At 38.4% G+C, this 26,924-nt stretch overlaps 2 protein-coding genes across 5 annotated transcripts; both read left to right on the top strand.

Moving 5' to 3' along the window:
- Positions 1-438: 438 nt before the first annotated feature.
- On the top strand, positions 439-7,598 carry LOC310739927 (uncharacterized protein). 4 transcript variants are annotated; one of them, XR_014537526.1, is made up of 8 exons: positions 439-2,130; positions 2,313-3,338; positions 3,659-4,537; positions 5,370-5,502; positions 5,595-5,678; positions 5,755-5,852; positions 5,942-6,018; positions 6,682-7,598. XR_014537526.1 is itself a non-coding variant. In XM_083566225.1 (8 exons), exons 1-7 carry the CDS (start codon positions 995-997, stop codon positions 5,972-5,974), a joined length of 1,572 nt encoding a protein of 523 aa, XP_083422351.1. In that variant the 5' UTR covers positions 838-994; the 3' UTR covers positions 5,975-6,018; positions 6,682-7,598. The 4 variants fall into 4 exon arrangements, 1 of the variants encoding a protein (XP_083422351.1); XR_014537527.1 differs by having other exon boundaries at positions 835-1,184; positions 3,169-3,338; XR_014537528.1 differs by having other exon boundaries at positions 838-1,184; positions 3,169-3,338; positions 5,370-5,482.
- A 6,434-nt stretch (positions 7,599-14,032) lies between these two features.
- LOC310739877 (uncharacterized protein) lies at positions 14,033-20,500 on the top strand. Its single transcript, XM_083566122.1, has 3 exons — positions 14,033-14,592; positions 16,669-18,850; positions 20,461-20,500. Exons 1-2 carry the CDS (start codon positions 14,403-14,405, stop codon positions 17,391-17,393), a joined length of 915 nt encoding a protein of 304 aa, XP_083422248.1. The 5' UTR covers positions 14,033-14,402; the 3' UTR covers positions 17,394-18,850; positions 20,461-20,500.
- The last annotated feature ends 6,424 nt before the right edge of the window (positions 20,501-26,924 follow it).

Below are 26,924 nucleotides of genomic sequence, written 5' to 3'. Positions count from 1 at the left end.
AGACTGTCATCGATCATGAAATGCCCAGTCACTGCACCTAAATCCTATTGAACTGCTCTGGGATGAGCTGTATCTCAAAGTCATAAAGAAATATCCTACTTGCAAAGAACACATTTGTCACGTTTTATAAGAGCCATGGCAATGTATGTATACACTATATATATATATATATATATATATATATATATATATATATATATATATATATATATATAGAGAGAGAGAGAGAGAGAGAGAGAGAGATTTTTTTAATCAATTTTTTTAATTTTAAGTTTAAATCTTCAATGCAACACGCATTTATTGACAGGTCCTTTTTTACTCAGATATAAATAATAAAGAAATAAACTTTATAAATAAAAACAGACAATTGTTTTATTTATTAAGTTTATTTGTACCACCTACTTAAACACTCTCAGATAAAAGTACACCCTTTATGGCGTACTTTTATCCGAGAGTGTTTAAGTAGGTGGTACATGTCAACATTGACATGATTGTCAGGACCTAAGGTTTCTCAGCAGAACATTACTCATAGCATCACACCGACTAATTCACATAGTCTATTCACAGACTAGCCACTGGGAACACCGCATGGCACCTGCTGTTTTGGAAATGCTATTCTGCTTTTAACACATCGATTTATTCACTTGCTGCTCGATCAACTCCATCCCTTACAATGTGCTCTTGTAGCGAGATGTTTCATGTTTTCCAAGTCTTGTCACTGCTCTTAATGTTAAAGATGATCGGGGTATCTTCAATATATGGTTTAGCCTAATGTGGTTTTGCGATTAAGGAATGGAAGTGTCTGGGATTGAGATCAAGTGTCCACTAGGAGGCAGTAGAGAATCAAGGGGGAAGAATGAATGTCTCGTATTCTCTATGCAGTGCCCTTTAAATCTAACACTGAGCCATTCGGGGTTGGATTAATGTCAGTTTGCGAATGCATCAGACGAGATACACTCTGTAATAATTAACGAAAGACTTAACCAGTTGAAAAATGACCAAGTTAGACGAGTTGAACGTGTTTCTGAGCGAGAGATTGTCGGCGGCGGTGAACGAGATCCTCGACACCGTGAGCAGGATGATGCAGGAGTACGAGGAGGAAGCGGCCCGGATCCGCAAAGACAACGATTATCTAAAAGAAATGATCAAGCTCACAGGATGGAGTTTTATAGAAATAAATCCGGGTAGGATTATTTCCATGCAAACACAGTTCTTTTTTCAAGGCGTCAAATCTAACCAAAAAAACCAGGTCGATATAAATGGCAGAAAAGAGAGAGAGGTGTGAGAGGCTCTGTCCGCCATTGGGAGAGCTCGGGTTTGTTTTTGTGAACAGTCCTACACTGAATCCATTTCTGAAGCATTAAGTCTAATTTGTTACCGTTCAAAGTTTTAACACTTGATAAACCAACATTCAGATAGTCCACTAATGTAACCCAAATTAGAAATAGAAATGTATAGCGTTTATAAACGTTAATATGAGATGACTACTGTAGATGAGAGACTGCTTATGGAGAAAAGTCTGTCCCATGGTCTCCTTCAATCCTTCTGCACTGTTCACTGTTTAAAACTTTATTTTTTTCATCCTAGAAATTACTAACATGATAGAAATGTTAATACAATTAAAAAAATACTTAGGACTCATGTCATTTAGGGTAGAAGTGATCAGACTGGGCCTGGATCAGACACTCCAGTGTCAACATCAGCCTTTCTATTCTAAGGTAAAGATTCAGTATTTCACAATACCAATGATTATATTGTGATTCAATGTAATATAATACAATACAATAAAAGGATTGGCCTTTAATCCAGAGGTGCCCAAACTTTTTTTCTATGAGGGTTCAGAAAGTAAACTTGATTGTGGCACACCCACTCAGAACTGAGTACATTTCCAGAATAACAACAATGGACAAATCTAACACATTATAACCTAATATAACAAGTGAAATGCTAATAGTTCATTTCTGTTAGTCTCAATCATGATATCCGTACAACGTGGTATATTATAAGGTCTGGTCATATGTGGAGTTAAATTTGAACATGGCGAGGAAAAACATCCACCAGTTGACATTTTAAAAAGCCTAAATTGGATATTTTAGTTAAAATATCAGTAACGCTGCTAAAAAAACAATAGTGGTTGAAACCCTGAAGACACAAAGAGAAGCAAAATTTCCACGGGATTGGATTTGAAAAGACAGTAAACATCTGAACCAGGCTTGACTGATGGCATCAGGATAGCGAAGGACACTTTCATTCACAAGTTAAACTGAATGCGTACAGACAAAAGGTTATCAGATCAGTTAAATAGAAACCAGGTAAATGTGTCTTTTGTGGCAAAAAGTCAGGACACGTAAAAGTTGTGCTTGGTATTGTTTTGGTTTATTTTTTGTTGTTTTTTTGTGCCAAGTAAGATATTTTTGAAAAAGTGAGGAATAATTGATTAGTAGAAGTAAAATGTTAAACGAGCAGTTAGAGTCATGTTCTTGACTGTAAATTGATTATTGACTTGTTTGCTTTCTCACCAATATACTGTGCAGAAGATGGGCATATCTACCTGTATATATGGGGTCCAGTACAGTTTGGATGATTTTTCTGTTCTAACAAACCTGATCCATCAACTTGGTTGAAAATGCAGTGGTGGAGAGTAACAAAGTATTTTTACTTCAAATTCAAGTTGGTGCAAATTTTACTTCAGTACCTTTTAATGTGTTATAATGCTGATCTTTTGTACTTTGAAATTAATTCGTAAACTGCATTAAACAAGAACCTTTCACAGGACACCAACCGTAGCCATGTGGTGCAGAAAAGTGTTTCTATGGGGTAAAGGTCTTACTGTGTGATTAACATTTAAGAAACGTTTTTTATTAAAAAGGTATAATGTGCAGGAAACATTTATTGAGTACATAATAATAATAATAATAATAATAATAATAATAATAATAAAAAAAAACAGTTCTCATAGATCAGTACTTTCACTTTTCATACTCAAGTACGTTCAACGGATGTATCTGATTTGTCGGGAGCTAGAAACATTAAAGCGCCACCAGATCATTGGTTTAAAATGACCGGAGTTAAACATTTATTTGATTCAACTTGGAAACCATGCTGCACTGAGGTGCCTCAGGGCTGTAGTGGTGTTCCCCCTGATGTAGGCTTTTCAATGTTTCACAGGTCTGTCCCTTGGAAAACAAGATGGTATGTCAAACCTGCAGCACGAATCGGAGACCTGGGAGGGCTGGTGTCAAAACCCAGAGCTGAAGCAAGAAAGCACAAGCATTAAAATAGAGCAGCCAGACCCGCTGTACCCTACACACCTCGACTCTGACTGCACCAATGCATTTGTATGTAGTCCAAACTTATTTATAAACTTGTATATAGTTCTCAAAGCTTATTTATGTATATATGAGAGTGATTTTGATTATATTTGAATAATCAGGAAGGTTCTAAATAAACAGGTTTTATTATATGCTTCACTTGAAGTATTGGCAGCCAATATTTTTTTTTTTGCATTTGCTTTTACCAGACATTTAGCAGACGTTCATTTCAGACTGATTTACAGAGCAACTGTGTGCTCGCATATATAACACTTAACTCGTTTGATATTATTTTCAGTTTAACTCAATGTTTACAATGTCTAACTAGTCTAACTTTTCTCCTACAGCCAATTTCTGATGTGGAGATGGGTTCACCAATATCCAATGTCTGGACAGGTTTGAAAAGAAGCAAAGGAAAAGCTAAATTAAAGCTGAAGAAAAAACATTACTGTGTATATTGTAAGAAACCATCCCTCCGTATGACGCAGCATCTCCTTTCAGCACATGGCAAAGAACCCGAAGTAGCAAAGGCCCTTAGTTATGACAAGAAGTCAAAGGAAAGGAAACAGTTACTGGATCTTCTGCAAAGCAAAGGAAACCTCTTGCACAAAGATGTGGGGATGAGTAAAACTTTAGCATCATCTAAACAGCATGCCAAAGCCAGATCTAATAAGGACTCTGTGCAGTGCGTTTATTGTCTTGGATTATATAGCAGTAAGAGTATTGCTAATCATGTGAAGAGATGCAAGCATAAATATCCATACAAAGCTGAAGCTAGCACTGCCAGTCCCACGTTCAGTAACGTCACTTCTCAGCCAAGTACCTCTTTAATTAAATTGAATCAAGAAAGTTCTCCTAATTCAATTAGGTCATATAAGGACAAACAGGAAAAGCCCCATTCTCTGTCTGGAAGCAGCCATGTTTCAGACACTGGCCACAGTGCAGCACAGCTTTACATTGACCCAGAATCTGCAGGTTCTCCTTGTGAAGACTTGGGGTTAGTTGGTGAACAACTTTTTGCTGATCTTAATTCACAAAGTGATCTCACTCCAGACACCAGCTTGGCCAGGAATAACCACACAGACAAAAAAACAACTTGCACCTCTCTTGCCTACAATCAGACTGAAACAAGCATGAATGAGGACAAGAAAACTAAAACTCTGCAGAGCAGCCAGAACTTGCATACGGAAGAGAACAGGAAGAAGAGCTTACATGTTGAAACTCAAGTAAGATATTAAGTGATTACCTATTTTCTACCGCTAAATGTATTCATTGTTTAAAAAAAAAAGGTACACCTTTTCTTTTTTTTTTATTCTACTTTTTATTCTTGTGGTCCTTTTTAAACATCCTAATCCAATTTTAGTCCTCATTTGCTGTTATAATAACCTTCACTCTTTCGTAAAGATGTTCCACTAGATCAGTGTGGACAGAGATTTGTGCTCATTCAGCCACAAGGACTTTAGTAAAGTCAGAGACTGATGTAGGATGAGACCTGGTGTGCATTCAGCATTCCAATTCATCCCAAAGGTGTTAAATAAAGTTAAAATAAGAATTCAATTGAAGGCCACTTCAGGATCTTCCACTCCAAACCATGTAAACCAACTTTTTGCACTAGGGCAAAAAAAAACAACCAAGTTTGGGTCTCCTAGTTCATGTGAAGGGAAAATGTATTGTTACAGCATCCAGAGACGTCCAATACAATAAGTCTCCAACTCTGTGGTTACAGTTTGAGGAGAAACCACATATGGCTGGTGTCCAAATACTTTTCTATATATAGTGTATATCAGGGCCCAAATATCAACTGTGTGCTCCTTACCAGCTTCTATGAATAAATTACCTCAGGTATAATCAAAAACAAATTTCAATATGTATTCACACTTCACACCATTATCTACATTTTGTATGTCACACATTTTTTTTTTTTTGTATGTCCAAATTAAGTTTTAAACATTTTTTCAACATTGAATAGCAGTGTTGAAGTCGCTATATGTAAATGAGAGATTGAGTTCGCCCATTGCGTACAATTTACCTCCAACGTGTATCTGTTTCTATACAAAGTCACAGACTATTGACAATCCTTCAGACGAAGAGGAGAATGTCTTACAGAACTCATTACTGCATATCTGTCAGCACTGCAGCGCCACCTTCTGCAGTCCCTATCACCTACGCAGGCATGAATACACTCATACAAGTCAGTATAAGCTACAAAATATTTATAAACCTAAACACATTCATTTGTTTCATTCTTGGCTTCTTAGTTCCTGTTTAATTTTAACATTTTAGATGAAAGGCCTTACTGGTGTAGTGAGTGTGATGTGGGCTTCATCCAGAAATACCGCTATCGAAACCACAGAATGACCCACCACGGTGAGTTCAAGGTACTGCCCCTGATATGTTCAGACAGTAGTTGTATAGTGTTTTGCAGCGTTTATAAATTTTTCAGGAGAACGGCATTTAAGCGTTAACAAGGATGAATCAAGAAGGTGTAAAAAGCGGTCTTCTGGTGGAGAGGAGCCAGCAGAGAGTGAGCTCCATTAACAGGTTGAACTAGAAATTTCTATTTTATTTGTATTTAATGTGATGCCATAAAGTAGCCCGGAAAATGTACCTTTTTATTTATTTGCATAGAGCAAATGGCTGAGAGCACTTTGTGGATATTTTAGCCTTCCAACGTTTTTGAGGAAAGAGTTGGACTCAACAAGCAGAGGTAATGAGATTTGATTGCCTATAAAGGACCCCAGTTTCAAAGTTTATAGAAATTTTAGAATATTTCTCAGCCAGGGATTTTCGAAGCATAATTACATTTATAATTTAGCAGATTGTTTCTAAAAAATATTGAATGTGCTGGTTTTGTGTAGTATTTGTAAAAAAAAAAAAAAAAAAAATATATATATATATATATATATATATATATATATATATATATATATATATATATATATATATATATATATATATATATATATGTATATGTATATGTAAAAATTCCCAAAAGTAAAAAAAGTTAAATGAAATGTCTGTTACTGTGACGTGATATAAAAGAAACTGTGAAGAAAGCAGTGAGAGGAGCATTAAACCTAATACCATTTGATATTATTGAATTGTGTTTTTTATATATATATATATATATATATATATATATATATATATATATATATATATATATATATATATATATATATATATATACTACTTATATATAGTAATACTTATTATCAATGCATTATTACTGTATATTAATGTTACACTGTACGTTTTATATTATGGGTCCTTGGCTGAGAAATTATTGAATTCTAAATATGATATTTGAAAAATGTGTTAAATATCAGTACTATTCATATATGAAAAATCTCTTTTCTTTCAAATACAGAATGTTTCTCAATGAAGGAAGAGCTGACTGCAAAGAAAAGAAAACCCTTGAACTATGTGCCAGAGTGAGAACCGGTGAATAGTGTATAGTTGGATATTTTATTTTCTTTTTTACAAATTGTAATAATTGTTATTAGCCTTTAACTCTATGTTTTTGTATTGGGTTTTATATCTTGCTTAATAAGATATTTCGACACACTCATGAACACTCCAGTTAAGTGCAGTTACTTTTTGGTATGTCATCCAAATGGTTATTATTGTGCATGATCAAATGCAAGTTACAGATGACAAGTGTATTGTTATTTTAATTTGTGTGTGTGTGTGAGTTTTCTACTAGCAGAAACATTACTTTTATTGTGTGGCAATAAGCACCACTAGTATCTCCAGTAAATTGCTTTACTTTGGTCAGTGTCATATGACTTTTTAATTACTGTGCTTTCTGTTTTGGCAAAAAAAACTGATTTAAGCTTTTTAGAAATGATTGCAGGCATGAGTTGGTGCTGGCTGGTCCTAGTCACCCTAAAGCCAGCTGTAATGTTCAGAACTTTCACAATTCCAAGAATCTCATTACCATGTCAGTCACGGAAGTTCATACAGACATCACACACAACCCTGTCTAAAGGGTAAAGAATTATTGCAAATTTATTTTAATTTTGTGTGATAAAATTTGATTGTTATGGGGTTAACAATGGCATTAACAATCAACAGCATCACCTGAACTTACTTCATTTTCTTATTCTACAAATAATAAAATACCTGTAGCTCTTTTATTTGACAGTATAAATATGTTCTTTTTGAAGCTCATAAATAACACTGTATATAATTGTAATGTAATATAAAACACACTATAATATGTAACTTTTTAAATTTAACTTATTATAATGTAATATTTTATAAATATGTCTTCACTTACATCCACCTCCTTTGAATTTGTGGTGATTTTTGTTAATAATTAAAGGGGAAAATACAATTTGATTATAAGTTTATGCAATTTTCTATCAGACAGCAGAAAATAACCGATTGTGGGAATAAGCTTTTGGATTGTATGTAATTCTCTTACCAAACTACCAGAGGCCGTTGTATTTATTAGGAGAAGGCACACCCCCTGTCTGTGTGAAGGAAGTAAAAAAAATAAATAAATGGGGTGTAAGGGACTTTATAACACTTATGTTAAACACTTATGTTAAAATTGTGTTGTTTTTCTTTACATTAGCATCAATTAAAATGTGTATTAACAATACAGAAAAAAATATTGAACTGTAGACTGACTGATTGCATTAGTGACCTTCTAAAATCATTTTCTGTAAAGGACATTTTTTTAGGGGTTTATTATAAGAGTCAAGTCAAGAGACTCATGATTTATTTGACTTAAATCATGAGTCTTAAAACTATGTGCTTCTATACAGTATTTATAGTACATAAAAAAATAAACCACACATTCTGTCACATCATCCATCTAAAGACAAAATGTTCACTTATCGCACATATGTAGTGTGTGTGTGTGTGTGTGTGTGTGTGTGTGTGTATATGTTTGGTGTGTTTTGAACCATATTAACATTTGCATTGACAATGTCACTACTGTCAAACACATGAAATGCTTTCCTAATCAGAAGCCATAGATGAACTCTGAGGTCCGTCTCTTGTTGAAAGCCAACCTGAAAAGGGGTATTAGGAGAGCCAAACTCACATGCAAACTCCACATGGAAGAGCACTTCCACAACTCTGTTCCCAGGTACATGTGGAAAGGCATCCAGACCATCACAAACTACAAACCAACACCGCAATCTCCACCAACTAGCAGGGCCTTCCTACCTGTTAGCTGACTTTTCTACTGCTCACAGTCCACTGTCACTCTCAACAACGGACGTCTATTCAGCATTTAGCAAAATGGATGCCGGGACGTGTTCTCAGAGCATGCACTGGACAACTTATACAGTTCTTCACTAACATTTTCAACCTATCACTGGCGCAAACCATGGTTCCTACATGCCTGAAGACTACAACCCTCATACCAGTGCCTAAGCATTCAGCTTCAGAATGCCTGAATGATTTTCGCCCGGTTGCACTCACCCCTATTGTTATAAAGTGCTTTGAGAAACTGGTTCTGAATCACCTCATTGAGGGCCTATCACCATCACAATTTAAATACCCCGTATTCTCTACACATATTGTGCCTTGCGTACATCTGAACGAATATTTTATTTGTCTGGCTGGCTGGCTGGCTGGCTAGCTAGCTAGCTAGCTAGTATATAGATGCAAAGAACCAAGTCATCGCAATGATGAACTGCAGTATTTATAGCTGGTGTTCATATTGGTAGGTCATGCTTGTTTCAGCAAGCACATATATGCCATGGTTGGATAACTGCTCATAGGGTTAGCATGGCTAGCACTTGAAAATATTTTATCTCTGCTATCTAGTGTATCTATATTAGTACCAGTACAATTATCCTTATCAGTAGCATTATCTGTATAAGAATCAGTATATTTATATGTATCAGGAACATTTTCAGTACCAGCATTTGTTTTAGTACCAATACCATCTGTACCTTATCTTGTGATTAACAAAGGAGAAGGAGAGGGAGAAGACATTTACAGTGGCAGCAAGATAAGGAGAAGAGAAGGATTGTTAAAGTTAGGGTTGCTACTTTAAATGTTGGTACAATGAATGGTAAAGAGAGATAGCTGATTTGAAGGAGCAGAGAAACGTAAACATATTGAGTTTTCAAGACACCAAGTGGAAGGGGAGTAAGGCCAGGAACATTAGAGGTGGGTTTAATTTTTTCTTTCATGGGGTGGTTGGAAAGAGATATGGTATAGGGGTAAACCTGAAAGATGGATAAGGCAGTGGTGAATACATATTTTAAGAAGAGGGGGGAGTGTAGGTTGACGTATAAGAGTGGAGGAAGGTGCACACAGTTGGACTATATTATATGCATGAGATACAACCTGAAACAGATTGAAGATGGCTTTCGAGGTGAGGAAGAGAAGAGTGAGGATTGAAACAAGAATAAGATGGTGTAAACTGAAGGAGAAACAATGTTGTGTGAGATTCAGGGAAGAGGTCAGACATGGGCAGGGTGGTGGGAAAGAGGTGCTGAATGATTGGGTCACTACTGCAGAAGTGATAAGAAGTGATAAGAATGATCAGACAGCTAGAAAGGTACTTGGCATGACATCTGGAAAGATAAACACAGACAAAGAGACACGGTGGTGGAATGAGGAAGTGCAGGAAAGCATAAGGAGGAACAGGTTGGTGAAGCAGAATTAAAGTAAGCAGGAGTACAAGGAGGTGCAGCAAAGGGTAAAGAGAGATGTGGCACAAGCAAAGGAAAAGGCATATGATAAGATTTATAAGGAGTTGGGACAACAAAGAAGAAGAAAAGGGTTTGATGGCTGGGCAGGGGGCCGAGCGGGAATGATGTGCTGCAAGTTAGGGCAATGTATGCAGAAGTCAGGTGTGGCAGAGAAGTTTGTGAGGGTGATGCAGGACATGTATGCAGACAGTGTGGCAGCAGTAACGTGTGCAGTAGGAATGAGAGAGTGGTTCAAGGTTGAGATAGGATTAAATCAAGGATCGGCATTAAGCAGTTTCCTAGAGGTGAGACAGGAGTCTCCATAGACTATGATGTTCGCGAATGATATTGTGATTTGTGGTGAGAGTAGGGAGCAGGTTGAGATGAGCCTAGAGAGCTACATGCTTGAAAGAAGGAGAATGAAATTACGGAGTAAGAACAGGAGCTTTGAGGATTTGGATTTGGACTGTAGTTAATGTCAGCATTCAAGCAGGAGTGATTTGTGATAGAAGGGTATCTGCTAGAATCTAAGGAAAAGTTTAAAAGACTGTTGTAACACCTGCTATGCTGTATAGTTTAGAGACAGTGGCATTAACAAAAAGACAGTAGCTGGAGGTGGCAGAGTTGAATATGCTGCAATTTTCATTGGTAGTGACGAAGATGGACAGGATGAGAAATTAGTTTAATAAAATGGGCTATGCAGGTAAGACATTTTTAACAACAAGGTGATAGAGGCAAGAGTGAGATGTTTTGGTCATGTGCAATGTTGGGAAAAGGGGTATATCAGTAGAAAGGCCAAGCAGGAGGTTTATGGATGTGGTGAGGGAAGACTGCTGGTGGTTGGTTTGGAAGAGCCAGATGTAAAGGACAGAGTGATATCAAGTCAAGTCATGTCAAGAAGCTTTTATTGTCATTTTAACCATATATATCTGACACAGTACACAGTGAAATGAAACAAAGTTCCACCTGAACCCTGGTGCTACACATAAAAACAACATTATGGAGACGGATGAGCCGCTGTGGCAACCCATAAATGGGAACAGCCAAAAGAAGAAGAAGAAATGATTGCAGGCCTAAATTGGCACTGGGGATTCTGATTGTGGAAGAATTTAACAGAATGGTGCAAATGTCAGTCTACAAAATACATTCTTACTGAAAGGCAGTATCCTATTCTTCCTAAAGCCAGCTGAAATGTTACGAACTTCCACAATTTCACACAATAACATCACACACAACCCTGTCTAAGGGGTAAAGACATATTACAAATCAATTTTAATTTTGTTTAATAGAATTTGATTATGTTATGGGGTTAAAAATGCAATTTACAATTTAACAGCATCACCTGAACCTGGTTCATGCTGCATACTTCTATTTTACAATAATAAAATACTTGTAGCTTTCTTATATGCCCTGATGAGCAGCCACCATGACTGTGGCAAGGAAAAACTCCCTTAGATGTTATGAGGAAGAAACCTTGAGAGGAACCAGACTCAAAAGTGAAACTCATCCTCATTTGGGTGATACCAAGAGTGTGATTATAGTCTTTAAACAATACAGAACACTGGAGAGTAAGAACTAAACATGAGCACTGGAATTTGTGATTATGAGTAATGTCCTTTCTACAGTCTTATACAATCATTTGAGGTTTTGGATCCAGGAACTACTGAGCAACTCATAAAATAGCTTAACATTTGAGATCATCATAGATCCAACACCAGCTTCTCCATGCCAGAGCCTTTAAACACTCAAAGATATCCAATGTCCAAACTCCACATGAAGTGGGATCCAAATGGCGCTGGTACGTCTCTAGATGGTTTGGGATGTTTGCGAGTTCGGCATCTACTTCTTTAAAGGTCCACAATCTTCATAAGGTGGGACGTGACTGGAGCTGGCCAAACCTCAGGATGCCTCGGGATGGGTAGAGAAAGAGAAGCAGGACATTATTAATGATGCAGGACAACCACCTAGTAATGCATTACAATAGTCCAGTCTGTAGGTCATGGACGAGCTTCTCTGCATCAGATATAGACAACATGTTTTTTGGCTTAGCAATATTTCTAAAGTGGAAGGAGGCTGTATTTGTAATATAGGTGATATAATTTTTGAAATTCAAGTTGCTGTCGAAAATAACTCCCAGGGCTTTTACTGTTGAACTAGTAGTTAGAGAACATCCTTCTAAAGGCAAGTTAAATGCTGGAGCTTCTATTTACTGGTTTTTGGGCCGTTGAGCAATTTATCTGTCTTATCAGAATTTAATAATAGAAAGTAAGTTAGTATTGCTCTTTAATAAAGTAAAAATACTCATTATTTGATTACTTGATTAATTGATAGAATAAACGTTATAATGTGCGAATACTAAAATAATTGATAGTAGTGGCCCTAATTTTAATTAAAGGGTATTTTTTGTTGGGTTTTTTTTGTTTTTTGTTTGTTTATTTGACTTAAATTGTGAGTAATGGGACAAAAATAATGGCGTAAAAATGTGAGATGTTTCTGTACAATATTTATATACTATACAATATTTATAGTACATAAACAAATAATATATACCACGCATTTTGTTGGAGCATTGATCCAGAACTAAATGTTTGCTTACCGCACACAATATGTGGTATAATTGTTTACTTGTAATCTATTTTAAATGTTTGATATATTTAAAATTAATTTAAAATTGCATTTAAAAATGCATTTTATACTCCAGGCTTTGTATTTAATTTGTGAACAGATTAGATCCAGAGGTACTACATATACTAATGCCTTGCTTTTGGAATAATTGTTTCAACAAACACATATTGCTGTTATGAGCCATATGAGAGAGTGAGTGAGTGAGTGAGTGAGTGAGTGAGTGAGAGAGAGAGAGAGAGAGAGAGAGAGAGAGAGAGAGGGAGCAATGCTAATGCTTTCACTGGTTTTGCACATGCACCCAAAAAATGGACCAAGGGTGGACAGTAAGGAAGTAAATGTAATGTGTTACTGTACTTAAGTAGCTTTTTCCCGTATCTGTACTTTTCCATTTGGGGCGACTTTAACTTCACTACATTTCAAAGTCAAATATCTTATTTTCTCCTTAACTACATTTTGAGAAATCAGTCATTACTTTTTATTTATGAGTAAATAAAAACTTAACTGGTCAATCACACAGCAAGCTACCAATCATGGTAGAGTGCGTGCTCTGTTTTGAACTTGTTTTGTTTGGTGGTATCTACTTAGCACCAACATTCAGTTCAGCATCAGCAAGCACAACATTTTGAGAGTAATAAATAATAGAAGAAGCTCCTGAATCCAACTTAAAACAACACACGTGGATTTATTTGCACGTTTTCAAGTACTTGAAAGGAAGGTTTGGGGTTTAAGATTATTTAAATAGATATCAATTAGTGTTTGACTAATTAATATTATTCTATTAATAGATTGATGTGCTGAAAGTAACATTAGAGTCTTTTCACAGAAATTGATTAATGAAGCAAAGAGTCTTGTGACAAAAATTATAATAGGAACATTATAGCCATAATAAATCATAATACTTTGGGTACTTAAGTACATTTGAAGGCAAATACGTTTGTACTTTTACTCAAGTTTAAAGGGAGCACTTTTACTGGAGTAATATTTTACCCAGTGTATCTCTACTTTAACTCAAGTACATGGTTTACTTCGTCCACCACTGTCCAGTACAAACCAGGCACTTTTGCATTGTGCCAGGTCATACCACAACGGGGTGAATTATATTTCAGTGAAATAACCTTTTTTTAGTCGCTTATGTTACATATATGTGTGTGCATGCACAATGATACTAACAAAACACAAAGTTTAAATGCTACTGTAGTCCTTTACTATAAATCTGAAATAAAAAAAAATAAAAAAATACAGGGTGGGCAAATTATGGGACAGAAATAATAATAATAATAATAATAATAATAATAATAATAATAATAATAATAATAATAAAAGTGCATTTGAGAACACGTGATTTAGGAACTACTTGTTCGAAATTTGTATGAGGGGAACTGTAAAAACAGGTGGACCCATGCACGCCATGTGATTGGTCGAGCCGCTGGTTTCGGTTTGTTGCGTTCATGCCTAGTTTGCTACGGTGAAGAAAGCTGTCCAATAGGGTGTGTGTTCTCGGTGTCTCGTGAACGCAGATAAGATGTCTCCTGCCTTGTAGGGGGCAGTACAGCATGTCTCCATTGTTGCTTTATGTCGGCTCCGTCTAGGCTGAATCCTTAACGACTTCCTTGGCCTATACAGGCGAGCTATATAGGGTGCACTATGTCCTCTACTCTGTGGTTGATGTAGTGTCCTTTAAATCTAACAGAGACGTGCATTGGGACTGAGCCCTTCGTGTGGATTAACGTCCTCGGCTCACGGCTCACGGCGGCAGTGCCCATATTATATTAGTAAAATAAAGGAAAGAAATACAGAGAATAAAATGACCAAATTAGACGAGTTGAACGTGTTTCTGAACGAGAGACTGTCGGCGGCGGTGAACGAGATCCTCGACACAGTGAGCAGGATGATGCAGGAGTACGAGGAGGAAGCGGCCCGGATCCGCAAAGAGAACGACTATCTGAAGGAGATGTTAAAGGTTACAGGATGCAGTTTGACGGAAACAAATCCGGGTAGGATGAAGTGTGTAGAGACGGGGACGGGTAAATGCCAGACTGTTTGTGCTGGTGGAATAAACACTGCTGAGAGGCTTGTGTTCGAGAGCCATGTGTATTTTTGTAAAGTGACACTTATACTCTCACAGGGTTTAGGGTTTATCTCTGCTCCTGTGTGTCTGGGGTCAGTGCAGTTTTCTGGGTTTCTTGCCTAAAACACGTGATTCAACTAATCTCTGACTCTGACTCCATCTCCTCTCTAATCCACCTCATCCCTGACCCATCTCCTCTCTAATCCACCTCATCCCTGACTCATCTCCTCTCTAATCCAACTCATCCCTGACCCATCTCATCTCTAATACACCTCCTCCCTGACCCATCTCATCTCTAATCCACCACATCCCTGACCCATCTCATCTCTAATCCAACTCATCCCTGACCCATCTTATCTCTAATACACCTCCTTCCTGACCCATCTCATCTCTAATACACCTCCTTCCTGACCCATCTCATCTCTAATACACCTCCTTCCTGACCCATCTCATCTCTAATACACCTCCTCCCTGACCCATCTCATCTCTAATCCACCACATCCCTGACCCATCTCATCTCTAATCCAACTCATCCCTGACCCATTTTATCTGATCCAATTTATCCTCTATACCACTCACCCCTAATCCAACTCATCTCTAATTCAACTCATTTCTAATTAAACTAATCTCTGATCCAGATCATCCTCGATCCAATTTTTACTCAACCAACTCATCCCTGATCCAACTCATACTGAACTAATGCTCAACATGAAAAAGTCCATTAACATGAAAAAAGTGATTTAAAGTAAGTGTGATTTGATGCATTCCCACTTTAAGTGCCCTGGTTTATTAGATTAGATTAGATTCAACTTTGTCATTGTGCAAAGTACATGTACAGAGCCAATTAAATGCATCTAAGAGCATAAGTGGCTTATTTATAATAGATAGCAGTAGATAAATAAGGTATGAGGTCCACACACACACACACACACACATATATATATATATATATATATATATATATATATATATATATATATATATATATATATATATATAAATAAACATTTTATACACACATATATATATATATATATATATATATATATATATATATATATATATATACATATAGGGTGATTAATGTACAGAAGGTGCAGTAGGTAATAATAAATGGTGTATATATAGTAATATACAATATACAGGTATTTGTGAAGGTAATATACACATATGGCTTGAAGACATGTACAAATTACATGTCTAGGTAATCATATATTATGTCATATTTTACTGAAGAATATTGTAATCTGATGCAACTGACACAGTCAAAATGATAATCAACTGTGTATTTAAGGTTAGTATGTGAATTATTGAAAAGTTTTAAAATACATACGAAGAGTCTCCAGTGCACATGATTTTTCTTAATAGAGTCTAATAAGAAGCTGGAAGCTGGAAAAACCTGAAAGTAAACTTATAATAATGCGAGCAAGCAGCAGTGCGACAAGCATCCAATCATTTTCTATTAACACGCATGATACAAAGAAAATCGATGACAAGCCATATTTTAAATAACATTGTCTTGGCTCCATACAAATTACATATGACATGGAAAAATACAAAACCGTTTTCTTGAATATATTGCTCTGCCCCTTTTTAAGGCTTGTGCGCACTTTCAATTTCCACAAAACTTGCAATGCCTACCTTCAGTTAATATTGAATAATATTTCGAATAATAGCATCTCATTAAATGTTTAGAAAGCTAAGAACCAAGTCAGAAGCCTAACTACGAATTGTTACTGATTAGCATCGTATTTAATTAGCTTTAGGAACATTTATGTTTTTGCTAATGCTGGTTCTTATCAGATCTGGTCAAGGTTCAGCCATAGTCTCTATTACACACACATAGGATACAGACAACAAGTGAAATAAATGATTTATTGATGTTAGTGTGAACATAAGAAGTGTGGAATTTCTAGCACGGTTCCAGCAAAGCAGACTACCTGTAATGTGCTTTATGATCACATCTGCGCTTCTCTGATGTGTGCCTTTCTATTGTTCTAAGGTGAGGTCCCTACTGTGACTATTGCAAGACAAGACGGCATCTCAAGCTTACAGCATGAATCTGAGCCCCAGGAGAGCCAACACCTTGCAGCAAAGAAAGAAAACTCAAGCATAAAATCAGAACTTCCCACCCCCCAGTACCCTTCGCATTCCGATTTGGAGTCTGACGCCAGGACGATAGACGACAACGCCGAACCTCCCCAGTGCACATCTCTGTCAGACTCTCACGCCATCGATCAAGACGCATTAGACTTCGACTTTCCTGTAAAAGTCAAAGTTGAGTCAATGAATATACAAACACGTTCAAATGATGCTACAGACAGTATGGACGCCAGCAACCACAGCTGGTCTCCGCACAACTGGGACCAGTTTTCAGAAAGAACTTCCCAGACAAGAGTACAGCAAGGAGCCGGTCTGCATCCGTACAGCAGTGAAAGTTCTCGTCCAGCAGAAATTCAAAACCAGCCTGTAGAGTTACAAGCGGCATTCAGCTACATAAACCGGACCATATGCAATAACAGGCTTCACTGTACCAGCAGATACTGTGAGCTTCAGAAAAGGACCACGTCCAAGTCGAGTCCCGTGTGGCAGTATTTCTCGCTGAAAGAGGGCGATTGCAGTAAGGCGGTGTGTCTGATGTGCAAGGCGGTAATATCTCGTGGAGTTAAAGAATACACTACGTCAGCACTGTTAAAACACCTTCGTATGAAACATGGAAAATGTTGATCAACCTTTGGTACTTTCGAACTCATGAATAAGTATCCTTAAGCAGGTTTACGACGGCAAAGCAACAAATCAGACATTATCTGCATATGTATATATGACACTAGTGTCTGATGTAGCAAATGAAAACTGTTCATTAAATTTGCAATGCCACATTCACTCAATCAGACCTGAGCTGTCTCAAAATCCTTACCATGGTTTGCTATAGTAGATTAAAATAACCTAAATATTCATGCTTGCATTACTGGTTATATAGTCAAGTCAAGTTTATTTGAATAGCGCTTTTTTACAACGGACATTGTCTTAAAGCAGCTTTACAGAAATTAACAGTTAAGGTGAATGGTGTGCATTTATCCCTGATGAGCAGCCGTGGCGACTGTGGCAAGGAAAAACTCCCTTAGATGTTATGAGGAAGAAACCTTGAGAGGAACCAGACTCAAAAGGGGAACTCATCCTCATTTGGGTGATACGAAGAGTGTGATTATAAATCTTTAAACAAGACAGAAAACTGGGAAGTAAGAACTAACATGAGCACTGGAATGTAAGGTTATAAGTAATAAGTAAATAAGTAAAGTAATGTTATATACAAATGGGTGACAAATTAAAGGAGCATTTAGGTCACATGGTTTGGGTTATTCAATACAGAGTCGTCTGATTAACTTATCCTGATAAGAGTGCTCTGTTGTATGATGGCCCTGCCCCCATCTATAAAGTGCAGTGGCTCACTGAATGGTTTGATGAGGATGAAAATAATGTAAATCATATGCCATGGCTTTTAAAGGTTGCAGATCTCAACCGAACTGAACACTGTTGGAGGATTTTGGAAAGTGTATTTGATTGCCTCTTCAGCTACACCACCATCATCATGACACAGATTATTATTATAAAAAAACAAAAACAATACCAACATTCAATAAATCTGTTCTAGTGGGTTATGGTGAGCCAACAGCTTCCTTAAACTTTTTTCCCTTAATTTGTCACCAGTTTGTAGCTCAAACTGAGAGCTACTGAGATGATAAATAGAAAATTGTCCATACTGAAACTGATTTAGTATCAGTTCATATTTATGAATATCACTTGGACATTACAGTTAATGCCCAAGTCAGTATTGTTTCTGGGATCAAAGCAATTGTTCCTTGGTTATTGTTAACGATACAGTTCGTTCAAAGGCAAAGCATATTCATTCAACTAAGGCAAAAAATTGCTACACTGTATTTTTATTTTTTAAATAAATTTTCTGGGCAGATTAGCTCAGAGAGTAATTGTGATTGAACGTTGACCGATTGTACGTATATTTGAGCTGTGTTTGTTTTTTCTTGGTATATTGTTAATATCCTATGGACTTTGGAATTCGTTATTGCAGGATTAAACTGCGATCATTTGGGATGCACACAGTTTTACCTTCTATGTATCTAATTCTGTGCACAAATGAATTTTAAGAAAAAGTCTTGGTGACTACAGTGAGGAAAATAAGTATTTGAACACCCTGCTATTAAGTTCTCGACACTCAGAAAGCATGGAGGGGTCTGAAATTGTCATCGTAGGTGCATGTCCACTGTGAGAGACATAATCTAAAAAAAAAAATCCAGAAATCACAATATATGATTTTTTAACTATTTATTTGTATGATACAGCTGCAAATAAGTATTTGAACACCTGTCTATCAGCTAGAATTCTGACCCTCAAAGACCTGTTAGTCTGCCTTTAAAATGTCCACCTCCACTACATTTATTATCCTAAATTAGATGCACCTGTTTGAGGTCGTTAGCTGCATAAAGACACCTGTCCACCCCATACAATCAGTAAGAATCCAACTACTAACATGGCCAAGACCAAAGAGCTGTTCAAAGACACTAGAGACAAAATTGTACACCTCCACAAGGCTGGAAAGGGCTACGGGGAAATTACCAAGCAGCTTGGTGAAAAAAGGTCCACTGTTGGAGCAATCATTAGAAAATGGAAGAAGCTAAACATGACTGTCAATCTCCCTCGGACTGGGGCTCCATGCAAGATCTCACCTCATGGGGTCTCAATGATCCTAAGGAAGGTGAGAAATCAGCCCAGAACTACACGGGAGGAGCTGGTCGATGACCTGAAAAGAGCTGGGACCACCGTTTCCAAGGTTACTGTTGGTAACCTACACTAAGACGTCATGGTTTGAAATCATGCATGGCACGGAAGGTTCCCCTGCTTAAACCAGCACATGTCCAGGCATGTCTTAAGTTTGCCAATGACCATTTGGATGATCGAGAGGAGTCATGGGAGAAAGTCATGTGGTCAGATGAGACCAAAATATAACTTTTGGGTCATAATTCCACTAAACGTGTTTGGAGGAAGATGAATGATGAGTACCATCCCAAGAACATCATCCCTACTGTGAAGCATGGGGGTGGTAGCATCATGCTTTGGGGGTGTTTTTCTGCACATGGGACAGGGCGACTTCACTGTATTGAGGAGAGGATGACCGGGGCCATGTATTGCGAGATTTTGGGGAACAACCTCCTTCCCTCAGTTAGAGCATTGAAGATGGGTCGAGGCTGGGTCTTCCAACATGACAATGACCTGAAGCACACAGCCAGGATAACCAAGGAGTGGCTCTGTAAGAAGCATATCAAGGTTCTGGCGTGGCCTAGCTAGTCTCCAGACCTAAACCCAATAGAGACTCTTTGAAGGGAGCTCAAACTCCGTGTTTCTCAGCGACAGGCCAGAAACCTGACTGATCTAGAGAAGATCTGTGTGGAGGAGTGGGCCAAAATCCCTCATGCAGTGTGTGCAAACCTGGTGAAAAACTACAGGAAACGTTTGACCTCTGTAATTGCAAACAAAGGCTACTGTACCAAATATTAACATTGACTTTCTCAGGTGTTTAAATACTTATTTGCAGCTGTATCATACAAATAAATAGTTAAAAAATCATACATTGTGATTTCTGGATTTTTTTTTTTAGATTATGTCTCTCACAGTGGACATGCACCTACGATGACAATTTCAGACCCCTCCATGATTTCTAAGTGGGAGAACTTGCAAAATAGCAGGGTGTTCAAATACTTATTTTCCTCACTGTACCTAGTGGTACATATAAAACTTCTGGGTTTCCAGGTTTGAGCTCAGATTACATGGTCTTCCTATGTTCATGAGTTTCCTTTTTGTCTTCTCCGAAGCAGCATGCCAGTAGGTCGCGGTGCTAGGCGTTCCCATGCAATGAACTGGCATTTGATCCAGAATATATGACCAAGAAAAAGTAGTTACTGAAGATGAATGGAATAAAAGCAGCACTAATAGCCTGATTATTCAAACACTGTAACATTATACATCTTTTTTCATAAATACTATATGTAACAGTAGCTCTGCAATCTCACCACAAGCAATTTAATGTTCTATTATAAAACTTCAATATTGTACCCACTGCACCTCCTCCAATATTCCCCATAAATAGTAATCAACAGCCGGTAAGTCACTCTCGTACATCCACGAGTTCTATGAATCTACAAATAAGATATTAACAAGCTTCTCAGATCAGAGATCAGAAAGGGCATCTGTCATTTGTCTGGTTTCTTTAGTTTCTTTGAAGGTCTTTGCACAACAATACTGACATTATAAATGAAGAAAAAAAAAAACTTTCAACCCTGTGCATGCTCCTTGTTTGTTTCAAAGGGCAATATTGTCCCAGTCTCCAAACAGCATTAATAATCATGTCTGGTGTTGGTAGTTTGAGGTGATTACATCAAATACATCACAGACTTCTTGCTGTATCCTGATTCAGCCAACAGATGATGATGGTGATGATGATGATGCCTCTGCCGAATCACACAAGGATCATATAATCTCCAAAATTTACACTATTTGTTCTGGATGTATTATGGAATTTTATATATATATATATATATACAGTGAGGAAAATAAGTATTTGAACACCCTGCTATTTTTTTTAAGAAGAAGGAGGATCATAGGGTGACGTATAAGAGTGGAGGAAGGTGCACACAGGTGGATTATGTTCTGTGTAGGAGATGCAACCTGAAGGAGATTGGAGACTGTAAGGTGTTGGCGGGGGACAGTGTAGCTAGACAGCATCGGATGGTGGTCTGTAGGATGGTTTTGGAGGCGAAGAAGAAGAGGAGGAAAGTAAGGATTGAAAGAAGAATAAGATGGTGGAAACTGAAGGAGGAAGAGTGTAGTGTGAGGTTCAGGGAAGAGGTCAGACAGGGGCTTGGTGGTGAAGAGGTGCCGGATGATTGGGCAACTACTGCAGGAGTGATGAGGGAGGCAGCTAGAAAAGTACTTGGTGTGACATCTGGAAATAGAAAGCAAGACAAGGAGACGTGGTGGTGGAATGAGGAAGTGCAGGAGAGCATTAGGGGAAAGAGGTTGGCAAAACAGAAGTGGGATCGACAAAGTGATGAGAAAAGTAGGCAGGAGTACAAGGAGATGCGGCAGCAGGTAAAAAGGGATGTGGCGAAAGCCAAGGAAAGGGCATATGAGGAGCTGTATAAGAGGTTGGACACTAAGGAAGGAGAAAAGGATTTATACCGATTGGCCAGGCAGAGGGACCGAGCTGGGAAGGATGTACTGCAAGTTAGAGCAATAAAGGATGGAGAGGGAAATGTGTTGACTAATGAGGAGAGTGTGTTGAGAAGATGGAGGGAGTATTTTGAGCAGCTGATGAATGAGGAAAATCAGAGAGAGTGAAGGTTGGAGGATGTGGAGTTGGAGTTGGTGAAGCAGGATGTAGATAGGATTAGTAAGGAGGAAGTGAGAGCAGCGATTAGGAGGATGAAGAATGGAAAGTCGGTTGGACCAGATGACATACCGGTAGAAGCGTGGAGATGTTTAGGAGAGATGGCAGTGGAGTTTTTAACCAGATTGTTTAACAGGATTCTGAAAGGAGAGAGGATGCCTGAGGAATGGAGAAGGAGTGTGCTGGTACCGATCTTTAAACATAAGGGAGATGTGCAGACCTGCAGTAACTACAGGGGAATTAAGTTGATCAGTCACACCATGAAGTTATGGGAAAGAGTAGTGGAAGCCAGGCTGAGAGTAGAGGTGACCATCTGTGAGCAACAGTATGGTTTCATGCCGAGGAAGAGCACCACAGATGCCTTATTTGCTTTGAGGATGTTGATGGAGAAGTATAGAGAAGGACAGAAGGAGCTGCATTGTGTATTTGTGGATTTAGAGAAAGCGTACGACAGGGTGCCGAGAGAGGAGTTGTGGTATTGTATGAGGAAGTCAGGTGTGTCAGAGAAGTATGTGAGGGTGGTGCAGGACATGTATGAGGACAGTGTGACGGCAGTAAAGTGTGCAGTAGGTACGACAGACTGGTTCAGGGTGAAGGTTGGACTGCATCAAGGATCGGCCCTGAGCCCTTTCCTGTTTGCAGTGGTGATGGACAGGTTGACAGACGAGGTCAGACAGGAGTCTCCCTGGACTATGATGTTTGCAGATGATATTGTGATTTGTGGTGAGAGTAGAGAGCAGGTTGAGAAGAGCCTGGAGAGGTGGAGATATGCGCTTGAGAGAAGGGGAATGAAAGTCAGTAGGAGTAAGACAGAGTACATGTGTGTGAATGAGAGGGAGGGCAGTGGAGTGATGCGGTTGCAGGGAGAAGAGGTGGAGAAGGTGGAGGAGTTCAGGTACCTGGGGTCAACAGTGCAAAGTAATGGAGAGTGTGTTAGAGAAGTAAAGAAAAGAGTGCAGGCAGGGTGGAGTGGGTGGAGAAGAGTGACAGGAGTGATTTGTGATAGTAGGGTATCTGCAAGAATGAAAGGGAAAGTTTATAGGACTGTGGTGAGACCTGCGATGTTGTATGGATTAGAGACAGTGGCATTGAGTAAAAGACAGGAGGTGGAGCTGGAGGTAGCAGAGCTGAAGATGTTAAGGTTTTCGTTGGGAGTGACGAGGATGGACAAGATTAGAAATGAGTTTATTAGAGGGACAGCACATGTAGGATGTTTTGCTGACAAGGTGAGGGAGACGAGATTGAGATGGTTTGGACATGTGCAGAGAAGGGACATGAATAATATTGGTAGAAAAATGCTGAAGATGGAGCCACCAGGTAGGAGGAAAAGAGGAAGGCCAAGGAGGAGGTTCATGGATGTGGTGAGGGAAGACATGCAGGTAGTTGGTGTGAAAGAGGCAGATGTAGAGGACAGGGTGGTATGGAGACAGATGATCCGCTGTGGCGACCCCTAATGGGAGCAGCTGAAAGAAGAAGAAGAAGAAGAAGAACACCCTGCTATTTTGCAAGTTCTTCCACTTAGAAATAATGGAGGGGTCTGAAATTGTCATCGTAGGTGCATGTCCACTGTGAGAGACATAATCTAAAAAAAGAAAATCCAGAAATCACAATATATGATTTTTAAACTATTTATTTGTATGATACAGCTGCAAATAAGTATTTGAACACCTGTCTATCAGCTAGAATTCTGAACCTCAAAAGACCTGTTAGTCTGCCTTTAAAATATACACCTCCACTACATTTATTATCCCAAATTAGATGCACCTGTTTGAGGTCGTTAGCTGCATAAAGACACCTGTCCACCCCATACAATTAGTAAGAATCCAACTACTAACATGGCCAAGACCAAAGAGCTGTCCAAAGACACTAGAGACAAAATTGTACACCTCCACAAGGCTGGAAAGGGCTACGGGGAAATTGCCAAGCAGCTTGGTGAAAAAAGGTCCACTGTTGGAGCAATCATTAGAAAATGGAAGAAGCTAAACATGACTGTCAATCTCCCTCGGACTGGGGCTCCATGCAAGATCTCACCTCGTGGGGTCTCAATGATCCTAAGGAAGGTGAGAAATCAGCCCAGAACTACACGGGAGGAGCTGGTCAATGACCTGAAAAGAGCTGGGACCACCGTTTCCAAGGTTACTGTTGGTAATACACTTAGACGTCATGGTTTGAAATCATGCATGGCACGGAAGGTTCCCCTGCATAAACCAGCACATGTCCAGGCTCGTCTTAAGTTTGCCAATGACCATTTGGATGTTCCAGAGGAGTCATGGGAGAAAGTCATGTGGTCAGATGAGACCAAAATATAACTTTTGGGTCATAATTCCACTAAACGTGTTTGGAGGAAGAAGAATGATGAGTACCATCCCAAGAACATCATCCCTACTGTGAAGCATGGGGGTGGTAGCATCATGCTTTGGGGGTGTTTTTCTGCACATGGGACAGGCCAACTGCACTGTATTAAGATGTATTAAGAAGAGGATGGCCAGGGCCATGTATTGCGAGATTTTGGGGAACATCCTGCTTCCCTCAGTTAGAGCATTGAAGATGGGTCGAGGCTGGGTCTTCCAACATGACAATGACCCGAAGCACACAGCCAGGATAACCAAGGAGTGGCTCTGTAAGAAGCATATCAAGGTTCTGGCGTGGCCTAGCCAGTCTCCAGACCTAAACCTAATAGAGAATCTTTGGAGGGAGCTCAAACTCCGTGTTTCTCAGCGACAGGCCAGAAACCTGACTGATCTAGAGAAGATCTGTGTGGGAGAGTGGGCCAAAATCCCTCCTGCAGTGTGTGCAAACCTGGTGAAAAATTACAGGAAACGTTTGACCTCTGTAATTGCAAACAAAGGCTACTGTACCAAATATTAACATTGACTTTCTCAGGTGTTCAAATACTTATTTGCAGCTGTATCATACAAATAAATAGTTAAAAAATCATACATTGTGATTTCTGGATTTTTTTTTTTTTAGATTATGTCTCTCACAGTGGACATGCACCTACGATGACAATTTCAGACCCCTCCATGATTTCTAAGTGGGAGAACTTGCAAAATAGCAGGGTGTTCAAATACTTATTTTCCTCACTGTATATGCCTTTATTTTACCACTGTTATGTTTGTCTTGTTTTTAAAATCTGCTGCAAGTTACAGATACAATAATCTTGAGGAATTTCTTATATATTTTGAGTAAGTCAGAGGTATCAGTGTCAAGAAAGAGCTCCTGAGATGTCACGAGGAAGTAATGTTGAGACCTTGTTTTTCTGTATATAAGAGGTAAATTAAAACTTAATTACATTTGTATGTAATAATAAAAAAACAAAACAAGGAGCATGTTTTATACAATATACAATAGATTCTTAAAGCAAATAAAATCAAGTTAAAACAAGTTCGCCTTAGGAATGAGATCATTTAGTCATGGCCAAGTCTTAGTGTCCAGTTTATGTCATGGGACTACATTTCCCAAAAGTCTCTACACCTCATGATTCTTTGCATCTGTGTTATGTTTTCACTAAACGAGCGCCTTGCACTTGTCTTGCTATTTTCTTTTATAGTTGTGTTCTTGCTTTAATTATTGTTCAATAGTATTATATTGCTTTATAGTAATGTGTTTGCACACCTACTGGATTGCTGCTGTTGCTGTTTTGCACAACTTTGTGTGTCTGTTTGCACACAAAGTTTGCTGTGTTCACGTTTATACTTGTGCCACTTGGCAGATGCCCTTATCCAGAGTATCTTACAAAAAGTGCTTTGAAGTCTTCATCAATAAACACATGCTCATGCTGGTTCATTAGGACAAAGCTTGAAGGTTTTCAAAATCCAGTGGAAGCATGCCAGCTCCTTGCAGCATCACTAAGGGATGACTATAAGCTCACTTGATTATCTGCCTTTACCTGCAACACCTTGCTAAATGTTTCAAAATAACTGAACAAATATAGAAACAATATAATAAGTACTCCATTCAAAAATCAAAAGATAGAATAGCATTACATTAAGATATGCATAATATTAAGATTAAGTTGTTATTGCTTGTGTACAAATTCCTAGCAAGTTCATATCTTTATTCTACATTTAGGTGGTAGAGTCAAGGTAGTCTGACCTACTAAAAGATCAATGAACTTTTCCTTGCTCTAGATAATTGTTTGACCAATAGTGTGTTTTGAAAACTTCTGGTTCTACCTTTGGCTGTTCCCGTTAGGGTTTGCCACAGCGGATCAGCCATCTCCACACTGTGTCTTCTACATCTGCCTCTGTCAAACCAACCGTCTGCACCACATCCAAAAACCTCCTCCCAGTGCACCCTGCCTGCACTCTTTTCTTCAGTTCTCCAGCACAGTGCGTTTAGGAAGCATGCTCTATGATAGCACAAAATACAATAAAACTTCATCTTTAAACATTAAGCAGGGTTCAAAGATTCTCAGTAGATTCAGAGCTAGCACAACAATACAAAGCTAGTGCTCACTGACTAATCAGTGTGCTAACCTAAACCCCATGCAGAATAATTTTTTCCTTCTTCTTGTTTAGCGCCTAGTTTGGAAAGTTTGTTTGGATCTGTGGGATCCTCTGCTTCACCAATATCCTCCAGTACAGATGGCAACATGGCCTTTATTCATTTGATGTGAATGATAAATTATATCTAATTAAGCCCACTGAAAGTAGTTAAGCCCAGACCCCCAGCACTGGCACCATCTGGAACCCACTGCTGCAGTTCAGTGATTTGGAGTCAGCCATGCTGGCAACAGTAACAAGCCTGTCTTGTTTGGCCCAGACTCCTTTTGTATCTAGGAAGGCATAACTGCTAAT

The sequence above is a fragment of the Silurus aristotelis genome (genome assembly GCF_946808225.1).
Source record: "Silurus aristotelis genome assembly, chromosome: 17".
Classification (NCBI taxonomy): Eukaryota; Metazoa; Chordata; class Actinopteri; order Siluriformes; family Siluridae; genus Silurus; species Silurus aristotelis.
Note: the sequence above shows the minus strand (reverse complement) of the source record. Positions and strands in the feature narration are given on the sequence as shown.

Coding starts and splice junctions, on each gene's coding strand:
- LOC310739877 (XM_083566122.1), top strand. CDS start 14,403: ATGACCAAATTAGACGAGTTGAACGTGTTTCTGAACGAGAGACTGTCG. Junction 14,593..16,668: donor TTTGACGGAAACAAATCCGG/GTAGGATGAAGT, acceptor TATTGTTCTAAG/GTGAGGTCCCTACTGTGACT.
- LOC310739927 (XM_083566225.1), top strand. CDS start 995: ATGACCAAGTTAGACGAGTTGAACGTGTTTCTGAGCGAGAGATTGTCG. Junction 3,339..3,658: donor CTGACTGCACCAATGCATTT/GTATGTAGTCCA, acceptor TTTCTCCTACAG/CCAATTTCTGATGTGGAGAT. Junction 5,836..5,939: donor TGGAGAGGAGCCAGCAGAGA/GTGAGCTCCATT, acceptor TTATTTGCATAG/AGCAAATGGCTGAGAGCACT.